Raw genomic sequence first — 10,959 nt, 5'->3', positions numbered from 1 at the left:
TAACATGAAAACCTCCTCAATGACTACAATTCATAATGATAATGATAATGATAAAAGACGTGAGTGTAGACTGATGTGAAATGAGACTAGAAGCTGTGGACAGAAAAGAGAATTTCACTACATTTTCTAAAAGTATTAGATTTTTACATATTACATAGGATATATGATATGATATTATATGATATAATATATGTTACCAAGGTATGTATTTTTGATGCGGTGAATCACTTTATGAATCCATCTTAAAAAGATAAAGGCTAATTTAAATTTAGTTTATTCTTCTTTCAGAACTATGATATTTTAAATACATAATACCTTGAATATTTATGTGATTATAAAACATATTTCAGGTTTTATATTTTTGATTTCTAATTTTTTTTTTCCTTTTTTTTATTTCATTAAAATAAAATATAATAATATATAATATAAAAAAATATAATATTTTCTTCACATGTACAGAATTTGTGTACTATATTTTATACCTTTTCAATAAGCTTAAGCAAATTTGGAATGAAAACACATTATATATATAATATAATATTAATTTGCTTAACTGGATTAAGCATAAAAATTTGCAATGCAGCCCAGCGAAATATACAAAATGTGGAATTAAAATAAACCATTAACGAAACAATCCATTACTATCCAGACTTTTATTTCAGTTAATTAATAATAATATGCTACCATACATAATTTATAAATACATAATTTTCGGGGCTAGATTTTCACATTTAACTTTTGGTGTTCACGTTTTACATTTTGGAAATGTTCCTAATGCAGATGCACGAATTATTTGTTAAATCCCAGCGAGCAAGAGGAGAGAGAATGGGAGAGAGAGAGAGAAAAAACTAATGCCAGATAAATCCAGGGATTTTCGCGTAAGTTCGTAAATCGAAATGTCCTCATTGCAAGCGCGAACTGAAGTTGGTTTTGTGGGCGATTCGCTGATCAGTTGCTCGCATGCCTCTCGTTGACAGGCCGCGCTTAGCTGCAAAGCTGATGGACAAACGGGACGAGGATTTCACTGGCCTGATCTTGAAGCATTTAGCATACACAAAGGCCTGCTTAGCCGGAGCATAGCTGCTGAGATATTAATGCCCCGACTAAATACCGGCTAGCGGCAGCACAAAGGGAGGCCATAACAGTCGGCTTAGCCTGGTGAGCATCGGCAGCTGGGCAACAGGCCGCATCCATTGCAGAGCTGCAATAATTGAGTTCTCGTGTTGACAAAGCCTTTAAAGGAGTCGGCTCACACCACACGCTGCACAGCCACACATGCCAGCCATAACAATCACAATTCCAATCAGCACCACATCAATGTCTGCTCCGGCTGTGTGCGCCAGGTAGGCCAGGTGGGCACTAAGAGCTGGTCGCAGCTTAAATTTGTCGGGCCGCAAACGCCGTCGAGGCCTGCAGCGCCTGCAGATATGCCGAACATCCTGTAACAGTCGACTCGCTTTTTGTTTTCCGACTCTGCCGGGCTGCCACGCAGTCGGCGGCTGACTGAAGCGGAGCTGTCATGTTCTGCCAGGTGCTTGCTAAGGGAGCAATCAGCTCAAGCGACGAGCTGCTCCGCAAATCTATGCCAAGGACATGACTGGCAAAATTGTTTTGGCGGTCGCTTATTGTGTCTCACTCTCTCTCTCTCTCTCTCTCTTTGTGTGCGTTTTGTGGCTGTGTTATTGTGCGTGTGTATGTGTGTGTGTATGTGTGTGTGTGTAATCAAAAATGCTTTATTTCAGACATTTTTAACCTTTATTTGCAACAGCTCTTAAATATAGTTGTAAACTCTTGAAAGCGGCAAGGTCGCTTCTTCTTTATTTTTGATCAGCTTTTTATTGTATATATAATTATTTTTATTTTTTTTTTATATTTATGTATATTTTGCTGTCAAGCGAATATATTTAGTTTTGCTTTCTTTTTGGTTGACTGTTTGTTGCCTAACACAATTTGCAAATCCCAACTTTTTATGCTGAATGCAATTATTATCCATTTACAATGCATGCTCGATGCAAAATGGATGCAGACGCGCCGGTATGCGATGAACGACTTGAAAATACCTGCACCAGGCGCATGTAGCCGATGTCTCTACTATCCGATGTTGTTCGAGCGCAACTCGAACTCATTTCAAGCGCCGATCCTATCTCTAGCTTAATCTACTGAAGCTGTCAGCTCTGTCCTTAACTAGGCAGTAAGCTCAACCCTACTGTGGCCGAGGGTTAGGGTATCGAAGCCAAACAGCTTGAATGGGACGCGCAAGCAGACAAGTAAATAAAATTCGAAAAAATAAAAAATAAAGAAAAAATGCTGAAATGCGAAAGAAATGCACGGTACATATTTTACATTTATTCATTCAGCGCTGCTGTCGCTTTCAAGCAACGCGAGGAGCAGCACCCAGACGAACTGAAGCGAGGCGAGCCAGGACTCTCTCTGTGTGTGTGTGTGGCGACTCCTCATGTTCGCTGCTGCTGCTGCTGCTGCTGCTGCGTCGTGCTGGTAAGCCGAGCGTTAATAACAACGCTTATCTGTGGCATTAGCAGCGTACACAGCAATAGCAATAGCAGCGGCGTCTGAAAAAAGCGATGATAATGAAAAACTGAAATAAAAGCGCAACAACAGTCGTATAGCAAACAAAACAGAACACAGTGGAGGGGCGGTAGGGGCGCTAGGGGTGCTGGCAGTGAACTGGGGGTGTCTGGGAGTTGACTGTATAAGTAATTCAAGCTGCTGTTGCCGCGAACGCTGCTGGCGTGACAACGCCAACTGACAGTCGCAGCGGAGCGCCGAGCAGCACAGCACAGTGCAGCGCAGCGCCATCATCCATTATCAGCAGTTGGCCATCTTAAAGTGCAGCAAAGCAGCAAAAACAACGCAGGAAGGACGAGCGCAGGACGCAAACAAACCCAAAGGCAACAACAACAACAACAGCAACAAAAGGCACAAACAAAAAGCCAACATACAAAAAGAGTTGGACAACGGGCGGTCTCACTGTACGGAGGAAAAAAAAAAAAACAATATAAAAAGAAAAACTGAAAAAAAGAGAGTAAAAAGCGGACAGCAGAAATGTCGCATTGTTTTAATGCATTTGGCGCAGCGCCGCTGCTGTTGCTTCTGCTGCTGCTGCGGATGCTGATTCTGATGTTTGATGCGTGTTGCAGCGGAGCTCACACTGCGTATGGGTAATATAACGTCAGACCGCAGATGGCAACGCTCGCGGCTGAGGCTCTGTCACATTACGTATACGCCGCATGCTACATGGCATTCGGGTCGCTGGCAGCGCAGCCTGATTGCTGTTATTTCTGTTGCTGCTGCTGCTGCTGCTGTTCCTGTTGTTGGTGGTGGTGTTGGCCGTAGTGGTGGTTCGGTTTATGCGCCTCGCTAGTGGCAAACTGCCCGGGAGAATCCTTAACTGTGAACGTCACATAGTAGCGTTTATTGCTGTCCAACTTGTTGGCTGGCAGTGAAATTAGCTGCTTGCTCTTGCCGTGTGACAGCTCGAGAGCAACTTTGTGGCTGCATTTCCCGCTGCCGCCGAAGCCGACATCGACGCCGACGCCCACGTCCATGCCGGCAGCGGCGCGTCCGCTCGAGCCGCGGCCACTGGTCAGAATTTTTGGCAAATAAAAACTGCTAACGCTGCCGGCCTTTTTGTACTGTCCAAAGCCAAACTTGGGCATCGTGTGGTGATTCATCATTGGAACTGCCAGACAGATAGACGGAGAGAGAGAGAGAGAGAGAGAGAGAGCAGAGTTAGTGGAGTGAAGCTTTAGATTAATGATCTGCTGCGATCAGCCTAATTAAGTGGATGCCATTTTTATGAGCGCCCTCGAAATGAATTGCAGCTGCCAGCGCCAACTGGACAGCCAGCTAGCTAGCTAGCCTGACTGCATTCCGTGTTGGCCCGGGGGGCGGATGTGTGTGTCAGGTGACAGCCAAGCTGCTGCAAGGACACTCTGCGAAATTGCATTCGATGGAAAAAGTGTAATAAGAAAATGAAGCCAAACGCGTAAACATTCAGCATTCAGCATTCAGCATTTCAGCTGGAGTGCTAGAGGAATGTCAATTGCCATGAAGTTGTTCCCCGTCGCTCAAATCCCATTTGTGCGGATTAGAGAGGATTGCCGCTAACTGAGTCTCGGGCGCTTACAGGGCGTTAAAATAACTGTATACACATAAACAGCGAGCGGAGCAGTTCGCTCGAGGCAGCTGCGAAATGAATGCGTTTTTAATTTGGCATAAGCCGGACGCATCCTTTGGCCCGAGTCAGCCTCGTCGTCCGTAGCATAGAAGTTATTATATATATATGTATATATATATATATAAAAAAAGGGAAAGTTGGCCGGGAAGAGCGGGGGCCAGCCGAGGGGCAGAATTTTAATTCGCTTGCCGCTTGGCGCTTGGCAGCCCGGCCAAATGAATAAACTGCTCGTAATTAGGATTTATTTTATAGCCCGGCGCATTTGGCATCCACGAGCGGGGCCCGTGCCTAGGTTGGCGTTCGAGTGCCGCCCATCCGCTTGACCCACTCAAAGGGCAGCAGCAGCCAAGTGGCAAAAACTGTAGCAGCTCGTGGCCAAGTGATTCGACTGACCGGAAGACCAGCTGACTCTACGTCCGTCCAGCCGTCCGGCTGTCCGGCTGTTTGACTATTCGTCTGTCTCTTGGGCTGGTGTCATTTTTCACGCTCTTTGATAAATGCTTAGGGATCGGAGCTCGGCTCGCTTCCAGCTCCCCCACTTTGACTTACTGTAGGCGGCGCAGGGTATGCCCGTGTAGGCGTGGGCGGCATGCAGGCAGCGGTGCGTCTTGGTGGTGCAGTGCAACGCCTTCTCGTAAGCATTGTAGTCGGGACTCAGACGACGCTCCGCCTGCAAGGGAACGACGATTCGTCAGATATATGTCTATATCAGCTCTATATGTTGAGCCACTTACCTCCTCGTACACCTCATTGATGTTCTGGAAGTTGTTGGTGCCCGGCTTTTGCAGTCCCTTGAGCGTCTCGTAGAGGAAGAGCTCGAAATTCTTGAACGTATATTCGCTGAAATTGTAACGCCTCAGCCTTGTCCCAGTTTCGCCGCCCAGCAGCACGCACGACTTGTGATAGTCGTCAACGGCACGCTTCACCAGCACCGCCTCGTTCAGCTTGTTGGAGCGTATTTGCAGCGACTTGAGCTCCAGCAGATGCTGGAAGATCTTGCGCTCCATGTAGTATCTGCAAATAGAAGTGAAGTGCGCCAGCATTGAAATACGGCTGTGCAGGCGGCGCTATGGCAACTGGAAAACCAGAAAAGCGCAGCGTTGTCCTGATTCTATCAGCCCCGTTGCCCCCCTCCGATCCTCATTGCGGACTTTGTCAGCGAGCACAGCTCATAAAGTAAATGTTTGCAAATGTACGTAAATTGTCATTTTGATATTTCGCCCGGCGAACAAAGGCCGCGCCTGCTGTGCCTCCTCTGCCTGTGCCTGACGCAGCTCCACAGCCCCAAGCCCCCAGCAGGACGGCGCAGTGCGCACAATCCGCGAACGCAATAAAAGGCAGCGTGTTATTACAATTTCAGCAATACTAAAGTGCGTAAGCAGAAAGAAAAATTCTATTAATAATTGAGAGAGATAGAGAGCGAGTGAGAGAGTGAGGGAGGGAGAGGGGGCGAGCGCATAAAACGGAGCAAGACGAGTCGAGTCGAAATTAAAGCCGTGGCATAAAAAGTTATTGACAAATTTTATTAAAACTAAGTAAATTCCCGCTAAATGAAGCAGTGGTTCCTCCCTCAGCCGTCTGCCTGGCTGCCCGGCTGCCCGGCTGCCTGGCTGCCTGGCTGGCCGTGCTTAAAGATCTCGAAATGCTCCTCCGCCTGTGGGCGCACTTGAAACTTGGCAAATCAAGCGCTTTTGGCAGCGAGCCCCGACAAATGCATTTGCCCAAAAACTGAGCAAATTTGTCGAGTGCCCTCAGCGCAGCGCAGCGTTGAGCGGCGTCCTAAGCTTGTTTATGCATTGAGTCGCACGGGCCGGGCCGGGGCGAGCGGGCGGCGCGCATTGACTGGCAATTTATGCAGTTGCCGCTTGACACTGTTCGCCACTTGCTCGCACTACAAAATTATGCGAAACAATTTCGGGCTTGGCAACAACAACAACAACAGCAACAGAAGAAAAAGAAGAAAACGAGTTGAAAATGCTCAGTTGGGGCAGGTGGGTGGGTGCCGCCTCCTGCCAGCTCTAAGCCAAAGTGGTCATTGGCAAGCCAGAGCTGCGTAACAAATTGCCCCTTCAGGCAGCGCATTGCGAGCGGCAATGATGAAATCGCCGTGCCGTCAGCATTTGATCTGCCCGCAGCGCCAGCCCAAAACAGTCGGAGTGAAAGCCACAGCTACTTGGCCATTCAGGAGGCATTCATTTAGCCGCTTCATCTTCATCTTCGTGCTCGTCTTCATCTGCGTCTTCGGCCGTCGAGTGGTGCGAGTCAATGCTGCTTGTTTGCCGCAGCGCTTTTCAATTTTACGCCTCGCTTTAGCTGCACTCAGCTGTGCCTCGATGCCCTGCTCGAGTTTCCTTTGCTAAACTATTTGTGCCTGACAACGCTCGCTGCCATTTTATTTTATTTTTTTTTAGTGTCCTTGGCATATTTTTTTGTATTTTTTTTTTTTTTTGTTTTTGCTGTTGGTTTCAGTGTTGCTGTCGCTGCCGCTGCTGCTGCTGCTGCTGATTTCCGTTTCCGTTTTACGTTCGCTTAGCACAACTTTCATTGCATTTTCTTGTGCGCTGCGCTGCTTTTGTGTGCTACATTTTTCAGTGACCGACTGACTGTCACAGCCACACCACCCGCATCGCCCGCACCACCCGCTCCGCCCGCTCCGCCAGCGGCATCCTGTTTGTGACACAAATGTGACAAGCAAAAAGTGCGCGCTGCCACCAAAGTGGATGGAGTGAAAGCACGGCCCACGGGGACCTGGCACGAGCTGGAGCGAGCGCTGCATGGGATGCTGCCGACTGTTGACAGCGGCACTGACAACCAAATCCAAAGAAATTAAGCGCTCCACGAACTGCACTGGCAACAGCAACAGCTACAGCAACAATAACAGTAAATTTGTGCCCACCGGCAATTTGCTATGCAGAAGCGACAAAAAAAGAAAAGCAAAGAAAACAAAAACAAAAACAAAAATGAAAATGTAAACAAAACACAGACAAACAAAAGTGCAAATCTTCACTTGCCATTTGTGAGCCGACATATGCGCAACTTGACGCATAGTGTATTTGACCAAAGGAAACTGAGTTTTTGCCACTGAATTGCTGGGAATCCATTCATGGCCCCAGTCTATGGGGCAGTTGCCCAAATAAGCGCCGCAGAGCTCTGCGAAAGCTCTTTCGTCTGCGGATTTGGTTTCTGGAAAAAGGCAAAACGGCAAAGTTGCTCGCCTCATTTTTCATCGGGGCCTAAGTTTTTTAGGCTGCCGCTCAAAACTTTGAAGTGCGCCGCCTGAAGAGCTACGCGCATTCCCAGAGGGGAAACTTTCGGAGCGGACGCGATGCCCTACACTGCCTCAAAATGTGGCGCACTCGATGCGCGGAAATTGAAACTCTTTGGCTCGGTTACTAATTGAAAGTGGTCAAAAAAAAAAAAAAAAAAAAGGAAAATTTCAATGAATTTACATGGAATATTAAAGCTAATCTGAATACTTTAATAAAACATGTATATAAATAATAAATTTAAATTTCTTTTAAAAAGTTAGTTATAAACAGAAACCAAAATATTCACAACTAACATTTTCAAACACTTTTGTGGCTGCTGAACCTATTTTCTGCCATAATCGAAAATAATTTAATTTGTTAAACTCTAACGCATCGTGCACAAGGATAAACAGAGACTCAGTGCAAAAGTAAATATACAATATTTGCAAAAAAATATGTACATTAAAAAAAGAGAAAGAGAGAGAGAGAGAGAGAGAGAGAGAGAAAAAGAAGTGAAAGTGAAAGTTCGACCAAGTGTAGGTAAAACGTAATCCAAATATTTAACAATGTCAATTACGTGAGCGCACATTATAAATCCCAAATCTCACCTGTGCTGTTGGGACACGCACACAGGCTGAGTAGCAAAACACACACACACACATACACACAGGCAAACAAACATACACACACATACACCGATATATGTTCGTACGCTCTGCTGGCACGTTATTTGTTTAATTTATGCGTCAGATAAAATTTTAATCTCTTCGGAGCCAAAACGAAAAACACGAAATAAAGTTCACAGTATAAAAAAAAAAAAGAAAAGTAACACAAAAACAACAACAAACACACGACTGACATAAATAAAATTCTCTATTTACACACTTCTCATGGCGTTAGCATCGCCGCTAGCACAACTGTCCGCCAGTCCGAGCCGAATCCTGCCAGCTAGCCCAGAGTATTCTACTGGGTGCTTTGGATTTGCTTCTATTTCATTTTTTTTTTTTTTTTTTTTCATTTTTCTGTTTTTTTTTTTTTTTTTTTTTTTTGCTGATGCTCCCTGAGTGGATTTCGTTGGATTTTGTTTTTTATGTATTTTACAAGAATTAATTGACTCACACTGCCGACTTGTTAAAAATTTCGTTATTCGTGGTAAGCAAGACGACTCTGACTCTTGTTTGACTTGCCGAACATTGCGTATACGCGGCGTAATATTTGCATTCGCCTCCGCCTGCTCCCGCTCCAGCTCCAGCTCCTCCCCCACCAATCGTCATACGCAAACGGAAAAGTTACTTTCAGTTCGGCTTATGCAAACCGTAAAAGCGAACCGCGTAAATATTTTCATAAGTCAAGTGGAAAATATTATATATTTATGAAATGCGTTTTCTTTTACACTTGTGCCGCCGACTGCCTGGAAATGTATTCATAGGCAACAGCGCGGCGCGGCGGCAGATTATGGTAATTCATAAGAGAGTGATTACTTCAATTTAATTAAGTTTCTCAATGCTGCCCTGGCGGCCTATGCAAATGCCCAAATCACAATTAAAGTCACAATTGACTTTTGCATGAGCAAAACGAAATATGTGTAACTGCCTCAGATGAAACGAAATGAAAGAGAAGCGAAGCAGCAGTGGAAACGGCAATGCTGTCGTGGGAAAGCCACAGGTCTCGAGTTAATTACGTGTAGCCAAGTACGCATCGACATCTTAATCCTTTCGCTATTAGGATTTCCAGAACAAGGTCGCCAACAGCAGCGATTGAGACAAATTCCGAGTGCCTGGCGCTGTTTGTGCCTGTTTGCGCCTTAAAAATTCGCCCGCTAATCTGCGCTAATTCCACTTACAATTAGCATTAGCGTCTTGTAAATGAAGACGCCGCCTTCGCCCCGGCTCAGGACGAGGCCCAGGCCCAGGACGAGGCCCAGGCCCAGGCCACTGCAGACCCAGTTCTATTTTCATATTTTGTATAAACAAAGAGCTCGCCGCAGGTGGGCGTTGTCCGCCTAAATTTCAGCGGTGGCTCGGTGGGTCGCTGGGTCGGTGGGCTCATTGGCGTTGCCACCTAATTAAAATGCGCAACTCTTTGCCGGAAATGCGCATTTCAGCTAATGACAAGAGCCTGGGGCGAGCGAGATTTTCAGCCGTTCGTATAAATTAAAATAAATCAACAGTAACAAACAAGTTAGCTGCGCCCCAAGGTAACCAACTATTTAATACCCTAAAAAGAAAAATATAATAAAAATAAAAATATATGTGAAAAATGAAAAAAAAAAAAAAAAGAAAAATGAAGAATAGAGAAAATTCAACAAAAAATATATTTAAATTCTGAACAAATTAAATATAAATTAGACTTGTAAAATAATTAAAATGAACGTGAAAATTAATAATAATAATAATAATAATAATAATAATAATAATAATAATAATAATAATAATAATAATAATAATAATAATAATAATAATAATAATAATAATAATAATAATAATAATAATAATAATACATAAATTCATGAATATACGTAGAGAAAATATTCTAGCCCATTGGGCGGATTAGTAGATATATAGATATATGTATATAATATAGATAATACTAAGATATATCATAGCTATTGTATGTATATTATATAACCATAATATATAACTCAGTTTTAATTAGTGAGTTCAACTATATAATATATAGTATACATGGATAATCGTAGGATATCCTTAGTTATCTTTAGTGAGTTCTACTATCTCGCCCTTCAACGCAGCTTAGTGCTCGGATTATTGCTGAAAATAATTGGTGGGACTTAATGTTTTTATTTGCCGACTTCAAAGCTGAGCTCTGCAAACATTCTGCAGCCACTCGCCTGGGGCATTCCCCCTATTCAAAGGCCCAAGCAGCCTGGGCGGGCTTTCAAATACATTTCTCATTTTGCAGAATGCCCTGGCCTACGCTGCCTCGCCTGCCCCCTGACTCCATTGCCATAATCAATTATTTAAATTGTAATGTGATCGAGAAAGTTAATCAAACTAGATTTAATTATAAACTGCATGCAAAAACTCGCCGCAGACAATGAGCGCGAATAGCTCCACTTGACAATAAAATGCATGTGTGTATGCGTGTGTGTGTGTGTGTGTGTGTGTGTCGGCGTGATAATGAGCAGCACTTGTTACAATTACTGTTTAATCTATTGTGGTCATGGGGTCATCGTTAATACCCGTGTACATGGCGCATGGACATTAATGCCGCGTTTATTGCCGTTAACCGCATTATGATAACTTTAAAGCGTGCGCTTTTTGCTCTTTATGGCAACCGGAAGCTGGGCAATTTATTTGTTCGCCCGGACAACAATGGCGACGGCCGGCCGGCTACGTTAAAAAATGAGAAATGTTGCCAAGGCTATTAAGTGCCCAACTAAATTAACTTTAAGGCGCCCCAGCCACGAGTCGAGTCGGAGGCTGCGTTGACTGAATCGCCAGCCACTTTGATTACATTAAATGGACGCACGGCGGCTGCGGCTGCCCAGAGGCG

The 10,959-nt window shown here is 44.5% G+C and overlaps 1 protein-coding gene across 5 annotated transcripts in view; it reads right to left on the bottom strand.

Annotated features, from left to right (window-relative positions):
• Nucleotides 1-389: 389 nt before the first annotated feature.
• LOC108616287 (uncharacterized) overlaps nt 390-10,959 on the bottom strand; it is a 41,105-nt gene continuing 30,535 nt past the window's right edge. For 3 of the 5 annotated variants that reach the window (XM_089462864.1, XM_018011420.2, XM_089462865.1), the window contains 3 exons: nt 4,933-5,212; nt 4,748-4,868; nt 390-3,700 (listed from right to left, as the gene is read on the bottom strand). In XM_089462864.1, the coding sequence (XP_089318990.1) occupies nt 3,294-3,700; nt 4,748-4,868; nt 4,933-5,212 (808 nt within the window). In that variant the 3' untranslated portion in view covers nt 390-3,293. The remainder of the gene's footprint in view (nt 3,701-4,747; nt 4,869-4,932; nt 5,213-10,959) is intronic. The other 2 variants (XM_089462866.1, XM_089462867.1) reach the window with 1 other exon arrangement.

The sequence above is a fragment of the Drosophila arizonae genome, chromosome 2, assembly GCF_054131065.1.
Source record: "Drosophila arizonae isolate 15081-1271.41 chromosome 2, UAZ_ARI_1.0, whole genome shotgun sequence".
In the NCBI taxonomy this organism is placed as follows: domain Eukaryota; kingdom Metazoa; phylum Arthropoda; class Insecta; order Diptera; family Drosophilidae; genus Drosophila; species Drosophila arizonae.
Note: the sequence above shows the minus strand (reverse complement) of the source record. Positions and strands in the feature narration are given on the sequence as shown.